This window comes from Rhizopus delemar, genomic scaffold, assembly GCF_000149305.1.
Source record: "Rhizopus delemar RA 99-880 supercont3.1 genomic scaffold, whole genome shotgun sequence".
Taxonomy (NCBI): Eukaryota; Fungi; Mucoromycota; class Mucoromycetes; order Mucorales; family Rhizopodaceae; genus Rhizopus; species Rhizopus delemar.
In genome coordinates this window covers 2,025,323-2,047,005 of record NW_027137827.1, presented here as the reverse complement: position 1 = coordinate 2,047,005, position 21,683 = coordinate 2,025,323, and the positions used below count along the sequence as shown (strand labels likewise).

At 34.2% G+C, this 21,683-nt stretch overlaps 7 protein-coding genes across 7 annotated transcripts; 4 read left to right on the top strand and 3 right to left on the bottom strand.

The window, feature by feature from the left end:
• Positions 1-193: 193 nt before the first annotated feature.
• Positions 194-405, bottom strand: RO3G_00802 (uncharacterized protein; the record flags this gene model as incomplete). The annotated part of the gene is made up of 2 exons (XM_067655393.1): positions 194-278; positions 338-405. 2 exons carry the CDS (start codon positions 403-405, stop codon positions 194-196), a joined length of 153 nt encoding a protein of 50 aa, XP_067511494.1.
• A 5,924-nt stretch (positions 406-6,329) lies between these two features.
• RO3G_00801 (uncharacterized protein) lies at positions 6,330-7,616 on the bottom strand (the record flags this gene model as incomplete). Its single annotated transcript, XM_067655392.1, has 6 exons — positions 6,330-6,571; positions 6,623-6,793; positions 6,839-7,073; positions 7,124-7,272; positions 7,335-7,394; positions 7,538-7,616. The coding sequence occupies 6 exons, from the start codon at positions 7,614-7,616 to the stop codon at positions 6,330-6,332; spliced, it is 936 nt and encodes a 311-aa protein (XP_067511493.1).
• Positions 7,617-9,335: 1,719 nt separating this feature from the next.
• RO3G_00800 (uncharacterized protein) lies at positions 9,336-10,941 on the top strand (the record flags this gene model as incomplete). Its single annotated transcript, XM_067655391.1, has 4 exons — positions 9,336-9,392; positions 9,444-9,638; positions 9,777-10,882; positions 10,935-10,941. The coding sequence occupies 4 exons, from the start codon at positions 9,336-9,338 to the stop codon at positions 10,939-10,941; spliced, it is 1,365 nt and encodes a 454-aa protein (XP_067511492.1).
• A 396-nt stretch (positions 10,942-11,337) lies between these two features.
• RO3G_00799 (uncharacterized protein) lies at positions 11,338-11,753 on the top strand (the record flags this gene model as incomplete). The annotated part of the gene is made up of 2 exons (XM_067655390.1): positions 11,338-11,420; positions 11,468-11,753. The coding sequence occupies 2 exons, from the start codon at positions 11,338-11,340 to the stop codon at positions 11,751-11,753; spliced, it is 369 nt and encodes a 122-aa protein (XP_067511491.1).
• A 1,833-nt stretch (positions 11,754-13,586) lies between these two features.
• Positions 13,587-14,834, top strand: RO3G_00798 (uncharacterized protein; the record flags this gene model as incomplete). The annotated part of the gene is made up of 1 exon (XM_067655389.1): positions 13,587-14,834. One exon carries the CDS (start codon positions 13,587-13,589, stop codon positions 14,832-14,834), a length of 1,248 nt encoding a protein of 415 aa, XP_067511490.1.
• A 668-nt stretch (positions 14,835-15,502) lies between these two features.
• Positions 15,503-17,913, top strand: RO3G_00797 (uncharacterized protein; the record flags this gene model as incomplete). The annotated part of the gene is made up of 2 exons (XM_067655388.1): positions 15,503-17,690; positions 17,852-17,913. 2 exons carry the CDS (start codon positions 15,503-15,505, stop codon positions 17,911-17,913), a joined length of 2,250 nt encoding a protein of 749 aa, XP_067511489.1.
• A 2,289-nt stretch (positions 17,914-20,202) lies between these two features.
• RO3G_00796 (uncharacterized protein) lies at positions 20,203-21,390 on the bottom strand (the record flags this gene model as incomplete). The annotated part of the gene is made up of 1 exon (XM_067655387.1): positions 20,203-21,390. One exon carries the CDS (start codon positions 21,388-21,390, stop codon positions 20,203-20,205), a length of 1,188 nt encoding a protein of 395 aa, XP_067511488.1.
• Between the last annotated feature and the right edge of the window lie 293 nt (positions 21,391-21,683).

The following is a 21,683-nucleotide window of genomic DNA, read 5'->3' as shown; positions in this document are numbered from 1 at the left end:
AGATAGAAAGGGAAAAGGTTCCAAAGGTATTAAGAGACCCCCAATAGTGAGCTTTTACAGGGAAAGGATTGCTTACAAGTGAACCATGCAAACATAGAAACCATGTACAAAAGCAAGCTTAAAGAAAAAATCATTTATATCGGCACAGAGAGATTAAACTATTAACTAGAGGAAAAAGTTATAAAAAGGACAATCATACTATGAGCATTACTTTTTGGCCAAAGAGGCAGCAAAAAGGATATTCTTGACCCAAGACTAACAAAGACAGAGAGAGTAAGCTATTTCAAGAAATGTTAATAAAAATAGTTATAAAGTATAAAAGAAATTTTTTTTTTACCATTTTATGAGGCCAAGATATGATTGCTTTTTTAACCATTGAAACCAATGGAATAACGTGTTTAACATTGAATGAAACCAAAGGGACCATAGAATGATAAACAAAAGAGAGCACACCAACTTTTGGTGTTAACTGAGACCATATAAAGAGGCGGAGAATAGATGTATTATGTGGACCATATATTTTTAACGTAGATTAAAGATCAAGTTGATAGCAGATAAGAGATTTTAAGAGGTCAAGGAGAGAGAGAGATGTTTGAAGCCCAAAAGTAGCAAAACATTTGTTTGAGAAGAAGTGTTCTTGACAAAAGACCATAAGAGCCAAGTTTATAATTGAAAAGACAAAGTATTTAGGTCGCCAGTTTTAGAGAAGAGTAATTGTTTGATGAAGAAAGAAAGAAAAAAGATTTTGCAAAAAAGAATTTTTTAAATATTTTTTTTTAAATTCTTGGTGAATCATTCCCCTCTTTTTCTTGAATTTATATAAAATTTAAAAAAACTTGTTTATCCATAAATGGATGGTAAGTAAAAGAAAAAAGCCACTCTAGACTAACGAATAAGCAAATGCAAGAAAAAAAATCGTTTAACCACAGCTATTGACCTTACTTACATACTATATTATCTCATTTAAAGATTAGAATAATAAGCTTTTACTTTTAAATGAGCTTTATAGTTTAATAGACAAAGTATTTGCCTGGTTCCTTTATTTGTACAACCTTTTTCTGCATGAAATTCGAAGGAATTTTAAAGGCCTACGCATGCTTTATTTATTTTGTGGTTTTAAAATTATACAAGTAGTTAAAAAAAACTCACTTTGCTTTTATTTATAATCATCTTTCGATTTTTTTTGTTTTTGCTATAAAAGTAAGTGCGATTTTTAATTTGCTTCATTAAAAAGAAACGCAAATCTATTCCGAACTCCGTGTGTAACAATTTCCATGAAATAGTTTTAACCTGCCCTCTATTACTCAAAAAAGCACCCCAACCATTTCTAACAATAAGGCACTAAGCTTTTTTTTTTTTTTGATAAAATATTCAATCTCACATTAATAAAGTATAATAAATAAATTACTAGAAAAAAACTGTAGGTCAATAGATGAGATTTTTTTTGCCTTTACATTTTTTCACGTGCAAATCCAGTTTGTTTCGTGCTACTGTTCGGGGCTGATGATAAAAAAATATACTTCTATACATGTGCTGTAGTAAACAAATTTATAACATAATTTTGCAATTTTAGAAGAAAGAATCAGTAATAATATGACTGTTAGCTTTAGATCTAGCAACATATGATGATTGATGTGCTTTAACAATCTTTTTATTGGAATTAAGTTCAGTAATATGAATAACACAGCGAAATCTTTACATGCGTTCAGCAATCAGTTATTCCACGATAGTTGAAAGCATATATATTTTATCACTATCAGTAATCGATTTTCTGTAGATTTACCAACTATAATTGGCCATCATTTTGGCAAAGTGGAGCATCAAATAACAATTTAAACAATTAAACAATACACTCGCTCAGATCTTTTTTTCAATTGATAATGATAAAAGGTAATCTAGGATGATAATGTTTCTTTATATAGTATACTTCCAAGACATACTTTTAGTCAATAATGAACCAGAGAGAGTTAAGTATATAAGAAAGAACAAATTGCAAGAAATACAACGAATGAAGAGAAATACTATCTGTCCTAAACATGAGTGTTGAAACTCTGAATCTAAACATAAAGCTAGAAACATAAATCAAACCTGTCTTAGTTTGTAATGTTATGTGATCCAAAACACCAAGCAATGCTGCATTCGAAATATTTGATCAGCTGACTACAAAGCATAAAATCCATCCAAGAAGAAAAAGCCTTCGTTTAGCTTTGATGAAAATGATGCTTCTCGCAAAAAATAAACGATCAACTTATCCAAACTTACCTCGGATGGGTAGATAAATTTGAAAAATGAGAGGAGCTACTTTATTTCCTATCTTCCTTTTTCAAAGGTTACCCAGGACTGTCATATTTAGTCCTTGTACTATAGCAGACGTATTTAGACATTGTAGCTATCCTGTATTGATCCTTCAAATACTTGGGGATTCAGGTGACATGTCTATGCATAAGCTCATTGTTTTTTAGGCAAACTAAATTTTTAACACTTCCCTAGCAGTTTTTTCATTGGACTTTTATAATATTGCGCTTGACATAAACAACAACAGAGCAATGTCTTTATTCATAATAATAATAACAATAATACATCACTTGGCTTAACAACGAATTCATAAATTTGAATAATTCAGTTGATCCTATATATCCTCCAATGTTTTTAAATCCAATAAACACGCTTCATTTCCTTCTTTATTGTATCTTAATGCATATTTTGATATTGATACGTACTTCATTCAAAATCAGCATTTTATTTAATCATTATAACCTCTCATCACATTTCCCATTTAGCGCTCATGATTCACCTTTTTTTCTCCCTTCATTTATAATGGCATTTAACTTCAATGGTTCCATTAGGGTATTATTATAGGATAATGCTTTTACATTTTAACAAGATTCAAAAGCAAAAATGTTCACTTTTATGATTCCTAATCTTTTGCCACAAATTTTATACATTTGCTTCTTAAATTGGACATACTTTTGTAATGCTGTTCATCACAAAGCCGCTCAATGGGACTATGCATGGTTCATAGTAGAATAATTATAAAGAGGTATATGCTGTTCTATTAGCCTAAAGCAAGATCTTGTTGGTATTAATGTCCTTAGACATAACTTTTCTTGCTCATCTGGTGATTTTCGGGTACGGAGTACCAGAACCCAGAAGCCGCAAAAATATAAAGCTATCAGCAGCAGTATATTAGATCTCATACTCTTAACATTCCTATAAAAAAGAGCTCAAAAATATATAAAATATGTGTAAGCATATGGAGCCTTCCCTAGAGTGTAGCCCAAGATCATTTGCTACAAAACATAATTTATATTTTGATATATCAATAGTTGCAGCAACTACTAGCAAAAAAAAATTAAGGGAAAATTTTACTTCTTTATGAATATATTGATAGTTAATAACAGTGCTAACTAGCACTCACAAGGATATGAGCAATAAATCGGACGCCGTGGTCTACTGTACTTTACATACATTCAATAGCAAGAGATTCATTTGTTCTAAACTCTACACTTATTGTTGATTTGCGCAAAACGTGTTGTTTTGTTTAGAATCCGAATAAAGGAATCGTCTTCTGAACTAGGAGAATTTATTAATTATTTATCAATTTATAACCTTCTGCATGAAAAACTTATATTTACTTATTCAAATCCAAAGGTATATTGATTAACATAGTGCCTTTTCTTTTACATGACAGAGCTGTAAGGGTGCTCTTTGATTAAGCTTATCAAACAAATTCTTGAATTAGTTATATTTAGGGTTCTTTTTGACAAAGAGATTAACTCCATTATTGCTGCAAATTTTAAAAAATTTCATTTAACAATTTGAGAGCTCATGATTAATATCTACTATCACATTAGTATAATTGGCGCTTATTGTCAGATGATTTAAATACACACACACGCATATATATATACATATATAATTGACACTATTGAAACTGTATAATCGAATCGTAGAAGCTGTCATAATTAGAAAGTGATTCTTGAAAAGAAAATCTGACTAGAGCCAAGGTCATATGAGGTATTTAAGTATATTTTGTAACCCTTTAAAAGTAAAACAAAATATAAACGGAATAACGATAATCGATAAGTCTTGAAGAAAGAGTCTATTGATGCAAAAGCACTTTTATTATTGAGTTAACCTTTTTTTTTTTTTTTTTGAATAGACGCTACTGACAGTCAGTCAAAAATGACAAAATGCCTTTGCGGCAAGCCAGTCAAATTTTCATTCTGGTAAAACTTTGTTTTTTTTTTTAATTTGTTTCAGTTGCTACCTTAGTCAATGTTGGAATGAAAAAAAAAACCCCATATGCCTACTAAGTAGTATCTACACATGACTTATAACTCCAAAAAACATCAGCAATTTTAATAAAGAATTTTTAAAGTCCTCTCACATCCTTATCAGCAAAAAACCTATCATATAACCATTATGATATACGCAAATCATATAAAAGAAAGCGAAGATAGCTCGACGATAGCCCTTGTAGTCTAGAAATAAAGGAAAGTCCATCTACTGAGGTTAGATATACAGCCCACAGGTCATAATTGTTTAAAAGGTGAGGTTGAGTTTGCCTACAGATAGAAGCTTATGAATCATGATTCTTTCATCGCTGAAACATTCACTATTGAATCAAGATATTCTGTTGCCACCAAAAGTATGGATTGGGGAGGATGTTGAAAAGTTTATGGCTTAAACTCCATTAAAACTTTACTTCATTTGAGTGACAAAGAGCTTGATAAGCATGAGAAACATATTGGTTTAACAAATTCTCGTAGGCTTTTAATCAATTATCCTGGTGTTCAGAATATTATCATTAAAAGAATGAATAATATCGCAAGAAACCATCATTATGACAAAAAGCGTTGGGTTATGGCTGGAGTATTTAAAAGAGAAAGAAATGATTTGTTTAAAAATCACGTTGCTAGCCCTTTCCTTGTCTCTTGGCTTCCTTCTTTGCAACTAGAACTACTACTGAATGCTGAAAAATGATATACTGATTTTACTTATAAGATATACACCTCTTTCAATGATTCGTTTGATATCTTTTTACTGTCTTGTTCGTAGTCTGTCACCAACAAAAGGGTATAAGTTTGCTTTTACCACTGATACTAAAAAATGTATTCATTATCAAAGGTTAAATTGGTTGAAGGACAATATTGCTGATGATAATCCTCCAGTTATAAAATCAATAATTAATTGCAGCCAGACTGAGATATTTGTTGCTCATAAAGCCTTTGGTGAATCAATCAGTATGTTATTTTACCAATGGCATGCCAAGAGAGCATAAAAGAAATACCCAAGATCAGATATCAAAATTGCTAACTTTATAATGAAGACTGTACAAATATTTGCTTAGTCAAAGCTATTTAAGTACTGTGCTACATGCATCTAAAAAAAATGATTACGCTGCCTCCTTTAGTCCTTTTAGAGTTGGATTCCTAGAGAAAGATATTTATCTTTTTTCAGCTACTACTACGAACAAAAGACAGCTATGGGTTTATCCTTGGCAAAAGGTATATATTTGTTACTAATGGCTATAATGAATTATATCATAATCAGTTAAAGTTGTATTAATTTGGTCACACTAGAAACACTCGCTGGATAAAATTATATTTATTTATTTATTTGTAATCATCGATTGTCAACAAGACGTTATATACAAGAATATTTCTGAAATTTTGAGTAACATGACAGAAAACTTAAATATGTGTATGATAATGTTATCTCACCCATCTCAGCTCATGATAAATAAAATAGAATATCTTCAAATTTCTGTACTTTAATTTCTCTACGGTTGTTCAAAGCGGGGTGTATCTAAAGACATTTTTCAATTATGACTGGCATGAGCTTCAGATTGTTCTTGCTCTTGATAATTGAAACATGAATAAGCATTTTGTCGTTATTATCTGAATGGCTACTATCACTAAATAAATGGAAGCGACGTAGTTTCTATTCTCACCCTTGTGAGAAACATCTTTAAAATAACAGTGGCTTCTCTGTAAAATCCGGTAACACTGTAACGGTAACAAAAAGATTCATATCTAAAACAGGTTGTGTGATAGAATGGCTTGTTACGGACAATGCTTCCATGATTTGAATGTCTTCAGAAAATACTGTGTTTAGGGATCATACTTCTTTTCTTGCTCTGTTTTCAATATCTGATGAGAGTGCAGCTGAGATAAGCATCTTTGTTGTTTATTTAACCGTTAATAATGAAACATTTCCTGTTGATTGAAACAACTTTTCATTTCTTGCAATCATTTAAAATAAAAACAGAAAAAGAGAAAGAGAGAGTATGTACACTGGATATAGTTTTTTATTTATTATCGCCCTCATGCCTGTGAAATTCTTTTTCGCTTAATCATTTGGTGTCTTCTCTTACGTACCCATCGTTTTCTTTCTTCAGTCGTCAGTGATTGCCAATTTTGAGCATCCGACAATAACATCCAATCATACATTTGATCATTCTCTGTCGTCTGAAGGATATCAAAAAATAAAGATTTTAACCAATTGTAATCTGGATCTTCTGCAAAATCAAGCTGGCGTACGTAACGTAAATATTTTGCAAATTGGTCTATGATGAAAATTTATACAACCGTATATACACACTAGTCATTTACTTTACCTGGGTATCCTTCACATAGTATTTGAATGCCAACCGCCTGTTTTGTTTCTCCAATTTTTTCATACTTTTGTTTATTCGTGGCTGCCTTCAAACCTTGCCACGGAAGAGATCCTCGTAAAAAGTACATGAATACGTGGCCTAATGCCTCAAGATCATCTCGACGTGATTGCTCTATAATGAAATTGGTAAATTAGCCAATGATAATAGCAACTTTACCTCTTCCAAGATGAGTATTGATACTCATGTAGCGCGCAGTTCCAGTCAAATTTTTGCCTTCTCTGTAGGAGATATGTTGATGTGTTCGAGGGTGTTTATACAATTTTGCCATACCAAAATCAATTATATAAATGTCGTTTTCATATCTTGTGCCTGGTTTTCCCAACAAAAAATTGTCTGGTTTAATATCTCGAAACACAAGACCTTTTTCATGAACGGACTGTATTAAGGTAATCTATGTATAATTATTGGTTTTTTGTTTAATAGATCATATAAAATATGTACCATATGAATAGCTAGTAAGGCAACTGTTTTTATAGAGAATCTTCTTTCACACATCTCAAACATATCTTCTAAGTTCGGGCCTAATAAATCAATAACTAATACATTGTATTTTCTTTCTTGTCCAAAATAATAAGCATTAGGTACACCGACTATATTTTACGTTTATAAATTTTTCATGCAACATTTTTTTTTCCCTTTTTCTTTTTATTACCAGTTCCGCCTAACAGTTTATATGCCCTATATTCATCTTTTAATTGAGGTACTTCACAATCTTTAGATTCAAATTTTATAGCAACACTTTCATTATTTAATAAATTAATGCCTGACGTATAATGTTATTGAAACTGTACTTTTATATTCTTTACTTTTTACCTTCATAAATTATGCCAAAGCTCCCTTCTCCTATTCTTTTACCAACTTTATATTGAATTCCTATTATTGTATCTTCTAGTAAACTTGGTTCTTTATGCGTCCGTACAAGTTGTTGAGTCATTTTTATATAATTTTTATCAAAAAAGAAAAAGAAAAGAAAAGAAATAAAACCTGTTTTTTAATGTTAAAAAAAAAGACTAGGCGTTTTCCAAATAAGGTATTTTGCTCTTTGTGATTACTTTGACGTTTGCAGTAACAAAATTGTTTTGAGGTATTTATGATTACCACTACTGAGCTGCACCTTCTTGTTTCTCCTCCAGCAGTTAGTTTAAAGATACCATCATTATTGTTACATTATGGATCCATACAAATGAAATGTTCCGGATCATCCTTTTACTCCATTTTTTATAGTCTAGATTCTTTCAATCACTTTCTAATATAAACATTCTAAAAACTATGTGTTCGAGTTCATTAACTGTTATTTCAAATCAACTAATAATTATTTACTCAAAAAAAAAATATTACAAACGCGAACATAAAATTTTGTGAAAGTCTGCATAGCCAATGTTTTCAAGGGTGTAATGCATTTAACATTATAATGAGTTCGCATCTTAAATTATTGGTAGTAAAAAATAAAAAAAACCCAGCTCTTAGTGAGGTTTAGCTTATATTTGCAATTGATGTATGATTTAAGGAAACGAAATGGAACTTCAAAAAAAATGTGATTACTTATATGAAATTTCGCTTCATACTTGAAAAATTGAATGCGTAAAATAAAACTAATAGCAAAAGAAGGTAGATTGAGAAGAAAAGTAAGATACAGAATTCTATTTTTTATCGACTTGCTTTTTTTTTTTTTAAAAAAAAAAAAAAAAAAAAAAAAAAAAAAAAAAAAAAAAAAAGACTAACAAATCTAGCGATTTGGTGCATAGACTTACGGGGTTAACTACGGAAGATACTCAAGAATTAAGAATGCATAAATAAAAAAAAATCATTGACACTGACAGAATAACTTGGAGTACTGGTTAATGGAGTTACAATATTCATATCTAAATGGTTTATTTTATCATTGTCTATTCAAATATAAAAAAAAACCTTACTTGTCTTTGGCTACAATTTCAGTACATCATTTATATTTCTGTAGCTCATTCTATCCGTAACAGTACAGCTGCTAATTAAAAGTTGATTGCTAGAAAATTAATCAGTAGTAAATAATTTATGACTTAATTTATTAAAATCTACTGCAAGACTTAAATAATTGCCTGTTATTTAATAAAAAGTATATCATTGGAAATTACATTTTCATGAATTGTATGTTAATGAAAAAAATAGCTCTTGAAAAAAGATTATCTGAGACGATATTAATATCAAAAATATTCTTTAGCCATTCATACATAATATTATCAATATTATTTATTGAGAAACGAATGTGTAATTACCTTCTTTTCTACAAACTTTATTTTTGTTATTAAAGTGAATGAAGTAAAAATGTACAGTGCGCTCTAGAAGGATATTAATGGTTGATGATTCTTTTTGTATGGATTTAGATAGATGAATTCCAGAGTGCGCGACCTAGTATACAGATGTACAAAATAGGCAATGTCTATTGCTAAGATTTATCTTTTAATTGGACAAAACGCCTTCTGAATTTAGTGCAAAGCAATTGTTATTGGATAAGCTTGAAGTGGCGAAAATTATGGTGACGTAGTTATCTGAATTTCTGACCCCTCTTCAAAGGTGCTTGGTGAGGGGGGTAAAAAGGTGGTTTGAACGAACCGAGTATTCGATTTCTCTATTTTGTTACTTCTCCCCACTCTTTATTTTAAAATCAGAATTCAAAATGGCTTCTAGGTTTCTTGCTAACACTTTACAAGCTAATGTTGGCTTGACCAAGCAGGTAGGGAAGGAACCAAAAATTTTGACAATTAGCTAAATACACAAAAAATAGTTTGTTCGTCCCTTAGCCACTGCTGCTAAACAATCTGCTGCTACTCGCATTACTCATTTGCCTAACGGTCTTACAGTTGCCACCGATGAAAACGCTTCTTCTGGAGCTGCTACAGTTGGTGTTTGGATCGAAGCCGGTTCTCGCCATGAATCTGTCAACGGTACTGCTAACTTGTTAGAACATGTTGTTCTTGAGGTAAAATATCAATGAATTATTTATTTTTCAGGATTGGAAACGGGAAAAAAGAGAGAGTGAGAGAAATGAACAACACAAAACCAACAACATAAAAGAAGATATAATGGAATGCATTAGATTAACAGATCCTTTCGTTAGGGTCAAGCTACCAAATTCGAAGAAGTTGGTGGTGTTCTCGATGCTAAAACCGGTCGTGAACAAACTTACTTTGCAGCCAAGACCTTAGGAGCTAATGTCAAGGATTCCGTTGAAATCCTTGCTGACCTTGTCCAAAACGCCAAGATCGACGCTACCACTATCGACAAACAACGCCAAGCTGTTTTTAAGCAACAAGAAGATGCTCAAAACAACTTTGAATCTGTTGTTTTCGACCACTTACACGCCACTGCTTTCCAAGGTGAATCTTTGGGACGTCCCGTTGAAGGTGTTAAGGAAACTGTTGAAAGATTAAGCGCTGAAGATTTGTCTGCATTCTATAAGCAAAATTACAATGCCGATCGTATGGTTCTTGTCGGTTCCGGTGATATTGATCACGAATCTCTTGTTCGCTTAGCCGAAGAAAAGTTTAAGGGTCTTCAATCTTCTGCTACTTCTTCATCTGCCAAACCTATCTTTACTGGTTCAGAAATCCGTCTCCGTGACGATGTTTTACCTGTAGCTCGCATTGCTCTTGCTGTTGAAGGTGCTCCTTATCTTTCCGATGATTATTTCAACTTGCTTGTCATGCAAGCCATCATTGGTGCTTGGGACAAGGGCTTAAATGGTGCTCCTTTCCTTTCTTCTAGATTGTCCACCATCACCAACAACAACCACCTTGCTAGCTCTTTTGCTTCATTCACCAAGGGATACAAGGACACCGGTTTGTGGGGTATGTATGTAGAAACCGACAACAAACTCCAAATTGATGACTTTGTTCACTTCCTTCAAAAGGAATGGACTCGTCTTTCCACATCCGTCACTGCCTCTGAAGTCGAACGTGCAAAGCAACAAGTCAAAAGCAGTTTATTATTGAGCCTCGACTCCACCTGTGCTGTTGCACAAGATATTGGTTCTCAAGTTCTTTCTTCAGGCAAGCACTTGAGCGCTGATGAATTAAAGGCCGTTGTCAACAAGATTTCTGTGAATGACGTTCGCAATACTGCTTACAAATACCTTTGGGATCAAGAACTTGCTGTTGTCGCTCACGGTCCTTGTGAAGGTTTAACTGATTACACTAGAGTTCGTGGTAATATGGCATACAACAGGTAATTTATATTTGTTTTGATTTAGCTTGTATACTAACTACTTTTTATGTAGATTCTAAAGAACTCATATTTTTTGATAAATAAAGTACACTAAAAAATAAAATACGCCAAGTTTTGTAGAATAAGGTATTCGCTTTTTATTGCTTTTTCTTCGAATGATGAAAAATTGCTTTTGTTGGCCATAGTCAGTTATATAATGTCCATTATACATCAATCCAAAATGATAAACCAGAAAAACAACAGTAAGATAACAAAGCTTTTTCTGTCAATCTATTCTATGTGAATATAAAAGATATGGAAACATATATCAATGTGTCTGTGAATAAATTTTATTGGTAATTGATATTGTAAAAGATCACTAATGATAAATCATTGAATGTATAGAATATAAAGCATTTCAGTATTCCTTCTAGTTTATTGTTTTCTTTTCTTTTCTTTTCTTACTATCATTCAATATGTCTTCTGATTTACATTATAAAGAAATAGCACTTTATAAAACAGAAAGTTGTAGAAATTGGGATGAAACAGGGTCCTGCAGGTAGCAAAAAAATAAAAATAAAAATAAATTAAGATAACAAAAAAAAGGTATGGCAAGCGATGTCGATATGCTCACGGACCAGAAGAATTAAGAGCTGTACCTCGATCGAGTCAATATAAAACCAAGGCATGCAGATCATATCATGAAAAAGGTGCTTGTCCATACGGTGTTCGGTGTACATTTAAGCATTTGAACGATGAACCAACAATAGTTTTGAAACAGAATTCAAAACAAATTTGGAATTCCATGCTTGGCTTATCCATTGCTCATTATAGAGTAAAGGCAAATAATGACGCTAGCCAATCTTCAAAGGACGAAATATTTTTTGTTTAAGCAAGGATTTGCTGTATGATAAATCAATCATACATATTGTTAATAAATTATTCTATTTAAAATAATAATAAAATATCATAATAAACAGCTTTTTCTATTTGTTATTGTAAAATATTGAAAAACATGCTTTTGTTGTGCATGCATAGTACAATACATCAATATCAATTTAACCGACTGTACGTGATTGAGATACTGTACTCTATGGTATCTATTTAATCTAACGGACATCATATACAACAGAAGCATTTGTCCTTGGCGATACTCATCCAAACACCAGAGACTACGTTAAGAAGAAGAAAAAGAAAGTCGTATCTTGGAGACATAAGAGTCATATACCAAACTTACTGCTTACTTGACAAGAAATTAAAATACAATTTTTGAGGTGATTAAATAAGGACTTGATTGCTTAAAAGTTAGGATTATCAATACTAGAAGTTTTAATAGTTAAAAATGAACTATAAAAAAATCCTTGGCCCAGAGATATTTGTAGTCAACTTCATATAAAATAACTAATAAAATTACTGTTTATACAATTTTATTGACCTATGAATTCATTCGCTATTATTCATCACTGTTTTTCTGATTGTTATCGTAATTTATTTTGTACTGCTCATGGATCTGTCATTTATTTCTATATATTTTCTTTTTCTTTTAAAAATTAGCAATGTAGTTCAGAGAAGTGGCTACTATAAAGTAATAGATTCGTAAAAGACAGGGTTTCTTCTTGTTATTGCGCCTCTAAGCTTAATCATCTTAAGGCATGAAGAAGCATAATTCGCCTTTAGTACAAAAACTTGTTATTTCTATTATAGAAATTATGAAGAATAGCATTTGAAATAACTATGGTGGATCAAAAGCGCATTTCTTCTTGATATGGCAGCTCATGTTCCTGACTTGTTTTATGTTACTAGTGTAATACAAAAATTTTCGTCTCAATAAAATCAAAAGTTTTCTTTGATGTAAATAGACAAGAAGTTTACAATAAAATGAGATCTGATGACATCAATAATTTTGCTTTTGATGAAAAAAAAAGGGGGATTTTCTTGTCCGTCAACCTATTGGTCTAAATGAAAAAAGTATCAAATAGATCACAACTAAATAGATGAATGATTATGCAATTTCAACAACAACAAAAAAAAGGAGTAGACAAAAGCGTTCGTGACACATACAGCAAGAATTCCACAACATCTTTGTGACGAATAACAAAAAAAAAGCACAAATAAACAAAGATCAAAGAAATGTTTCCAATTTTGATTTTATCCGCATGATACAGTCGTTCCATTCTCAATGTGAGGATTTTGCGAAAAAAAGTACGGGCTTTCAAATAAATATTGGGGGTCTTACCAAAAAAATTCACTGGTTGTTTGAAGTTCAATTCGTGGATTGTGAGAGGGTCATTTCACACTTTATTTTAAACAAAAACATTTGAAATATGATTCAAACAGTTATCAAACGAGTTCTTCCACATCCAAATTTTTACACTGAGTTGTGCTTTTGCGTGGTCGGGTCCTTTTTTTTTGCGTGGTCGGATCCTTTTTATTTTTTTGCTTGGTCGGGTCCTTTTTTTGCGTGGTCGGATCCTTTTTTTTTGTGTGGTCGGATCCTTTTTTTTTGCTTGGTCGGATCCTTTTTTTGTGTGGTCGGGTCCTTTTTATTTTTTTGCTTGGTCGGGTCCTTTTTTTGCGTGGTCGGATCCTTTTTTTGTGTGGTCGGATCCTTTTTTTTTGTGTGGTCGGATCCTTTTTATTTTTTTATTTGCACTCGTCTTAGATTTTTTACGCTACAAAACAACAACAGCTACAACTTCACTTCGACATTTATTATCGTTAATCAATGCCTATAGACTCCAATAGTCTTCAGGGATCAGCTAACCATCCTTTGTCTACAGAGGAAGTTGATTCCCTTCTCTCCACTTTTAGCAAAGAGCGTAAACGCTTAATATGCCCAAACTGTAATCAACAAGGTCACTTCCGACGACATGGTTCAACCAAGTCAGATCCACCACATCTCTTGTTCCGCTGCGTTAGCTGTGGCAAATGCTTTCAGGCAGCATCAATGAAGCATATTATTCACGATTCATGTCAAGAACAATCGCAAATTCAGGCACCGACAGACATGGAAGAAACTAGATCCTTCCAAGAAAATAACAATGCGCACACACCAACTACTCACAGTAACCCAAGCGACTTGCAAACTCTCCTTGATACAATCCAACGCTTAACACAGGAACTTCAACAGGCAAGAGCAGAAATTAATAGCCTTCGCTCTCAAACTGATAAACTCCAACAACAACTTTTACAACAAACTCAAACTGCGGATCCCCTTCCCAGTTTAAATCAGCAGCCTCCTCGCCGAAATACCGCAGCTATAACCCAAACGAGTAACATCGAATCCGCTCCCTGGCACGAACCTGCTAAGATACAACGTATTAAGGATAATCTAATCGCAACTCGTAACCAAAGACGCCTACAACGTCAAGAGGCTGCTGCACGCTTCCTTCAGCCACCATCAGACAACCAAGGATTCCAGTACATTTACGTTCCTACGAAGGCTAGAGTTCCAATCGGACAGGTTAGATCCCGCTTGCGAAAACTTGACATTAACAACAACCGAATCCTTGACATACATTATCCAGATCGAAACATCTTGGCCTTATTAGTTCATAATGACTATGCTGCTGAACTGCGACAACAACTTCAGCGATTCAAAGTTACCATCAAAGATGACTTTGACCCTTGTAGTCCCCAAAATCTTAGGGATCATAAATACGCAAATTTGCCATTAGAAGAACGTACAAACCGCGCCTTTATGCACCATTGCGACCGCATGGAACGCGCATTACAGCTCATAAGAGTACCCGTCAAGTTTGCTGTTGCCCGCCACTTCTTCTCTAAAGGATGGATTAGCCAAAAGACACTCTTAGACATCATTCCAACGCGACACCCAAGACATCAAGAATTAGTAGATGATCTATTCTACTCAGAGGATGACCAAATGAGCACAACTAATGAACATGAGGATAACCACAGTTCCTCAAACAACGCCAACAGCTCCCAACATAGCATTGATTTTGATATTTAATGAACCAATTAAATATCATGCTCTTCAACGCCACCGGGTTACCCAAACAAGCAATATCACCTATTCTATCTCTAGCAGAACACTCATCAGTCTTACTACTCGTAGAAACTTGGTTATTATCACCAAACAGATACCCCACCCATTGGAAACAATATCATACATATGGCATAAAAACACATCCACTCGCCACAAAAGGAAGTCAAGGCATCAGTCTTTTGGTTAATCCTGCATGTCAGTACCATGTATATCACCTACCCAACGACGATTCACAACTCTCACAGTATAAACTCTCTTTAACAATCAAAGATGTTTTGATACACTGTGTGTATTTTCCACCTTCACTTGATAACCAAACCATTGCAGAAACGCTTGATTCACTACCAAAAACCATCCCACGTATCAACCAAACCATTATATGTGGTGATTTTAATGCCAGAATGGGAAATTATACTGGCGATCACTACTCAAACTCTAGAGGGAATCAACTATACAACTGGATTCAACGAAACAACCTGATTGTGTGGAACTCAAGGCTATGCTTTGGTCAACCTACTTACATGACATATCAGGGCAGTAGCATAATAGACTATTTCTTAAGTAGTAATGAACTGAATAACCCTTGTTTAGTTATAAGAAGCGATCTGTCATTAGATTCCAATCACAAATTGATGACCCTAAGTTTTGATATTCCAAGAACCACGTCAGGTAGTCCGCCAGAGAAGCGAATCACTTGGAGACTTGGTCGACTAAAAAGCCCCAAGATATTCAAGCAATACATAAAAGAATTCGAAACGATCACACAAAATATTTTAAAGTCTCATACAATAACAATTGCTACGTCACTTCGAGACCATCAAACAGCAACTACGTACATTGAACAGTTCAATAGACAACTTTGCCAAGCGATTTATCACTCCTTGGACACAAGCTGCGGACGGCAATTACAACCAGTGGAACCACTGAAGGACTTCTGGACAGAGGATATGCAAAAGGCCTACGAGCACCGAGAAAGATATTACCGTAAGTGGCGAAAAGCTCAAGGACTCAACAAACTGAAATATTGGCTCAAACATCAAGAGGCTCGTGCTGCTCTACGGCGACTTATTCAAAAGAGACGCAAAGAAAACTGGGAACATTTCTGTCAACAGTTGGCATCTAATCAATATGCAAAAGCAATTGCCAAAATCAGTCGTATACGAAAACGAAGAACAATAAGCCCAACATTTTCAACAATGAAAGGACACAAGCATTCAGCTGACACAATGGCGAGACATCTTGAAAACGTATACTCTAGCGAAGCTACACAGGAAATGCAAAGGTCCGAAATCAGTTCAGATAGCTTACCATTTGAATTGGCTTGCCCAATTACATTGTCGGATATCCTATCAGCTATTCGATCACTCCCTTCGAACAAGGCTCCTGGCGTTGATCATGTAAAAAACGAGATGCTTCTTCCTATTCAACATCTCCTTGCACCAATCTTGCTAGCATTATTCCAATTATGTTGGAAATGGTCCTATGTCCCTGAAAGTTGGCGAGTGGCTCAAGTAGTACCTATTCACAAGAAAGGTACCCCAACAGATCCTGGTAATTTTAGGCCAATCAGCCTAACCTCGATCTTTCGCAAAATCCTAGAACGCTGTTTACAGAATGACGTCCAACTGTACAGCCCTCCTATTGACATTGCGCAAGGCGGATTCAGAGAATGTCGTGGATCACTAGATCAAGCCCTCTGTTTGGCCGAAATATGCCAAATATTACGCACTCACCACAAGATTAAACCTACCCTGATCTTCCTCGACATAAAATCTGCTTATGACACTGTTGACCGTAATCTTATCTGGCAGTCCCTACAGCCAACAACACCACCTCCACTACTAGCTCTCCTCCAACATCTCTTTGATTACGTCTACCTTGAGGTCCTTCTTAATAATGAGACTTCTTATCGCTTCTCCCCACGAACAGGAGTTCTACAAGGATCAATACTCTCCCCATTGCTCTATTCTATATATATCAATGATCTACCGAAAAGACTACGACTGAAGCAACCATCAGAGGATACTTCCCCAGTGGAATTAGCCCCACTTATAAATTACTTGTTATATGCTGACGATGTAGTCCTGATCTCTGAAAGAGCACAAATGCCAAAGCTATTAAAGATTTGTGAAGATTACAGTTTCTCACTCGGCTTTCATTGGAACCCATCTAAATGCGTGGTGTTAAGTGACATGAATGATGACTTGAGCTATGAGCTTTATGGACAGACTTTACTCAAACAGCATTCCTTTTTGTACCTTGGAGTTCCCTTTAAACCGGGCGGTTACCTCAACCCACAAGAGCTAATAGAACACAATGTTTGCAAAGCATTTGCTATGATAAACGTATTGACTTCTGTGGGCGTCAACCCCAATGGGTTCGACAGGCTTCTATCCACTAGATTCTACGCACAAATAGTACGTGCTCGGCTAGAATATGGATTAGCAATCAATCGGTTAACTGCTTCCCAAATAAAAGTACTTGAAGATGCTCAGAATGATTGCTTACGACGAATATATGGCGCATCTAAACGAGCCTCAACCAAAGTTATGCGTCACTTATCACGCTTGCCAACAATGAAAGAGCGACTAAACATACTCCAGGCTCAATTCCTCTTTCGATCTTTTACGCTACCTGAAGACGCTCTCCTTACAAAGCTTATGCCGCACATACAAAATGATAGACATCAACAATGGTACAAACTATCCAAGTCCTCACTTTGGAAAATCATACCTCCTCCAGTGGAAGAGCTCAGTCTCAAGGTTTTCAAGGCCATCAAGAAACAATTTCTGCAACAAAGTCTAGATTACCAAAAACAACGTAAAAATTCAAAACTACTTTCTTGCTGTCGACCAACAGTCTCACTTGATCCAATCCTTTGGTTGCCGATGACCCGAAAAGAACGTAGCCGATGCATAAGATGGCGCCTTGGATGGCTTCCTGGTGGCAAACCCAGGCCTTGTCCCATTCATCCAAATCAGACGCTGACAAAATCGCACGCAATTCAATGCCTCAACATGCACAACCGGCTACAAATGCCTAGTGCTATTGAAGATCCTTTGTCGTTCCTTTTAAATATCCTACCAACAAAACTTCCTCGTTCAAGTCATACAGTTACCCCTTGGATTCTTCGTTGGCCAACCATATGTTCAATACTATTTGAACTGGACCATCTCTATAACCATATCGATACTTGTACCAGGCCTCCACACGGTCAGCTCCTTCTAAATTGGCTCTTAAAGCATTAAGAATGCTATCACGTTCCAAATACTGTTCCATTGACCTTTTTTACCTTTGATCCCGAAGGGTTTTTTAGCCTCATATTACTTTACCTTATATTGAACTAGTCCGGGCAAACAGATGTGATAAACACCCCGCGCTCAAATGGACTTTATAAATAAATAATCTTTCAAATTTAAAAAAAAAAAATTTATTTTTTTGCTTGGTCGGGTCCTTTTTTTGCGTGGTCGGATCCTTTTTTTTTGTGTGGTCGGGTCCTTTTTTTGCGTGGTCGGGTCCTTTTTTTGCTTGGTCGGGTCCTTTTTATTTTGTTGCTTGGTTGGATCTCCCAAAATGTTAACATGCACCGATTGTGAAGAAAACTTCAATACAAATGACACCCTCAAAAGACATAAATATGAAAGGCATTGTAAAAAATGCACTATCACCGCAACAGTTGAAGGTACGTTCAATTTAGATTCAAATCTACAATTGTTGACTCTGGGTTTTCAGGAATTTGTGAAAAGGTTGTAATAGAAAGAAAAAATGATCATTTACAATGTCCTTTTTGCAATAAAGAACACTTGACTAGAGATGGTATAAAATCTCATATACTGAAATCAAAATGTAAAGCAACTCTTTTCAATGAAAGAACCAAGACAACGAAAAAGCGAAACTATGATGCTGCCGTTTTGAATGCATGTGGTGCTTTATTGTTTAAGAAGCCTCATCAAGACCAAATATTTCAACTTGTTGATGCAATGAACCTCAGTCCCATTTGTTTGACCACCAATCAAGGCCAAGAAGTAAATGCATTAGTGCATGTAGATAATGTTAGTCAGATTTGCAACAGCAATTTTACAAAAGCCATTCCAGTCTCCAAAAGAAAAAAAACAGTTGATGATAACTGAAACATTTTGAAAAATCGAAACCTTGCCGATATCAAAAACTTCAAGAACTCCTTTTATATCATTGGTATGATAACAATAAGACTAAGAATCAAGTTACATAAAAAATAAAAAACAGTTTTGTAATCAGTGACATCAATATCATTTTTGAAGTACCTTGATTATCCAATGTTGACAATAAAAAGGTTGATTTCAAAAATTTGTGTGTGGCTTACAATATAGGTGCCATTGGGAATATAGGATCAAATTGATAAAAAAGAGTTTTTGTGCTATATAGGTATTCTGATTAGAAGGCTCGTTTTCTTTTCATATTGCATTCACAGATTGACATTGGTTTTTTTGATACATGATGTGTAAAGGATACTTTAAATCAGTTTTTGGGGGTTTTAAAACAAATACGATTGTGGTTTTAAACTTGTAACCAACATTCTGTGAAGTGACGCTAAGCATGTAGACTGACTCGTCTACCACTTTTTTTATGTCTATCTCAGAAAAAAAAATTCCTGCATGATTCCAGCACTTGTTTCGAGTTTTGGCAGCGAGTGAATTCAGTTAACTTCCATGCAAAAAAAAAAAAAAAAAAAAAAAAAGATTGTTTCAAAGTATATGGTATTTTCAAAATCACAGGTATGCTTCTGATTGTTTTATAGTCAAGAAATGTTACTTGTCGTGTAATTTCAAAGCAATGGTTATAAAAGACGTCTTTTAACTTTCTATATTTCAGTAAATGTCAAGAGTGGTATATCATACTTCTTTTTTTTCGATTTTTATAGATGGAACCGCTGGGATGTCTTCTATTACGCAAATCCTCATGGGTGTTCATCGTCAAAAACATTGTACCTGGTCTATCCAAGATAGTTTATAGCATTGCATCCTAGTTCATATTAGGATGTGCTACCTTGTATCACATAAAATTGATTTCTCAATAAAGAATACTGTCTTTACTCTTGTTTAAAATCTTCATATTTCATTCGACCACTTGTATAACTTTTTACAACTGGTAAAAAAAAAAGGTTCATCATAGGCCATTTTTTGTATCGCAAACTCAATCACTCCTGTGTTTTTTACTGAATAACAACAGAAAATTAGTATTTCTAACCAAAATATGTAATCTGTAAAAAAAATTGAATCGATAGGGGGAATTTTATTGGCAAACAACTTTTTTTTTACCAGCTTGAATTGTACATGCAGATTGTAAAAATGTATTAAACATATGAAGAGAATGTCTGCTTCAATGATGAAACGACATGCTCATTTACACGAGTAATTACTGGAAGAAGCTGATTTACCGACAGCTCTAAAAGTTTGTTCAATTGGGAGTTGTTTATAACAGGGATTTCCACATCATCACCATACAAGTTCAGTATTGACTGGAGTATTTTGATTGTTTCACCTTCTGACTTGCACTTTTGTATTTGATTCTCGATGAATTTTTTTTTCAAAGAGCCTACAATTTCATCTTCTATATTACTCTCTTCTTCATCAAATATTTTCAATGCAATTTCTTGGAAAACTTCGGACATAGTCTTATAGTCAGATATGTCATGGCCATTATCACATTGGGAAAGAGTGAAGATGTTGTAGGGGTACAAAGTATGGTTATCGGTTATCATGCATGCAGCTCTTGATCGGTTATACGTGCTACGGTAATGAAAGTTGGTTTGTATTTGGCGAGTTTGATATAGGAAATCATAAGTGTTTATGGTGTGGTTAAGAGGTTCCATCATAAGCTTCTTTGCTTTATTCCAAGACTCTTTGTGTATATAAATTTTTATATTTCTTGACTGTTCGTTGCTGGAGATAGTAAAATGATGTGTGGATGGACCAACTTCTGGTTCATAAGGACTATCAATGCGGATACTAGATGTTACCAGTGAGTTGAATGTTTTTGTACCAAATATAAGTTTTGAGCCATGATTGTCGATAATTGTTGTCACCCAGATATTCCGATAAGGGGATCGAGGTGGAGGAAGTGAAGAAGATGGCTGTTGTTTTGATTTAACTGTGAAATCTTCCCTATGTACATCTACTGACCTCGTCCTTCCATAGACTTCATGACATATTACCAAAATAGCTTTGCTATTGATCACCATTATCATCCCCGCAAGAAGAGCCGAGCAAGAATATTTGATATGCTTCTTAGTACTCCAATCCGTATTTAATAGGGTGCACATTTCTTCATCAAGTTCCTGGAATTCATTTGGATTAAATAGATTACGATAAACACTTTTCGTTAGCACATCATCAAGTTCCACTTCTATTTCTACAGGTTCATTGTCAATCAATCGTTTTTTGGCAACAACTGAAGCACTTTGGATATCGTTTTTTTGTATTTGTTGGAATTGACTTTCGTGCGCAAGCACATTAAATTCTTCACCATCACTGTTGACCATGCTAACAGGCTTCAAGTTGACTGAAGAAACCACCTTTAAAATCATCTCTTGATGAGGCTTCTTAAACAATAAAGCACCACATGCATTCAAAACGGCAGCATCATAGTTTCGCTTTTTCGTTGTCTTGGTTCTTTCATTGAAAAGAGTTGCTTTACATTTTGATTTCAGTATATGAGATTTTATACCATCTCTAGTCAAGTGTTCTTTATTGCAAAAAGGACATTGTAAATGATCATTTTTTCTTTCTATTACAACCTTTTCACAAATTCCTGAAAACCCAGAGTCAACAATTG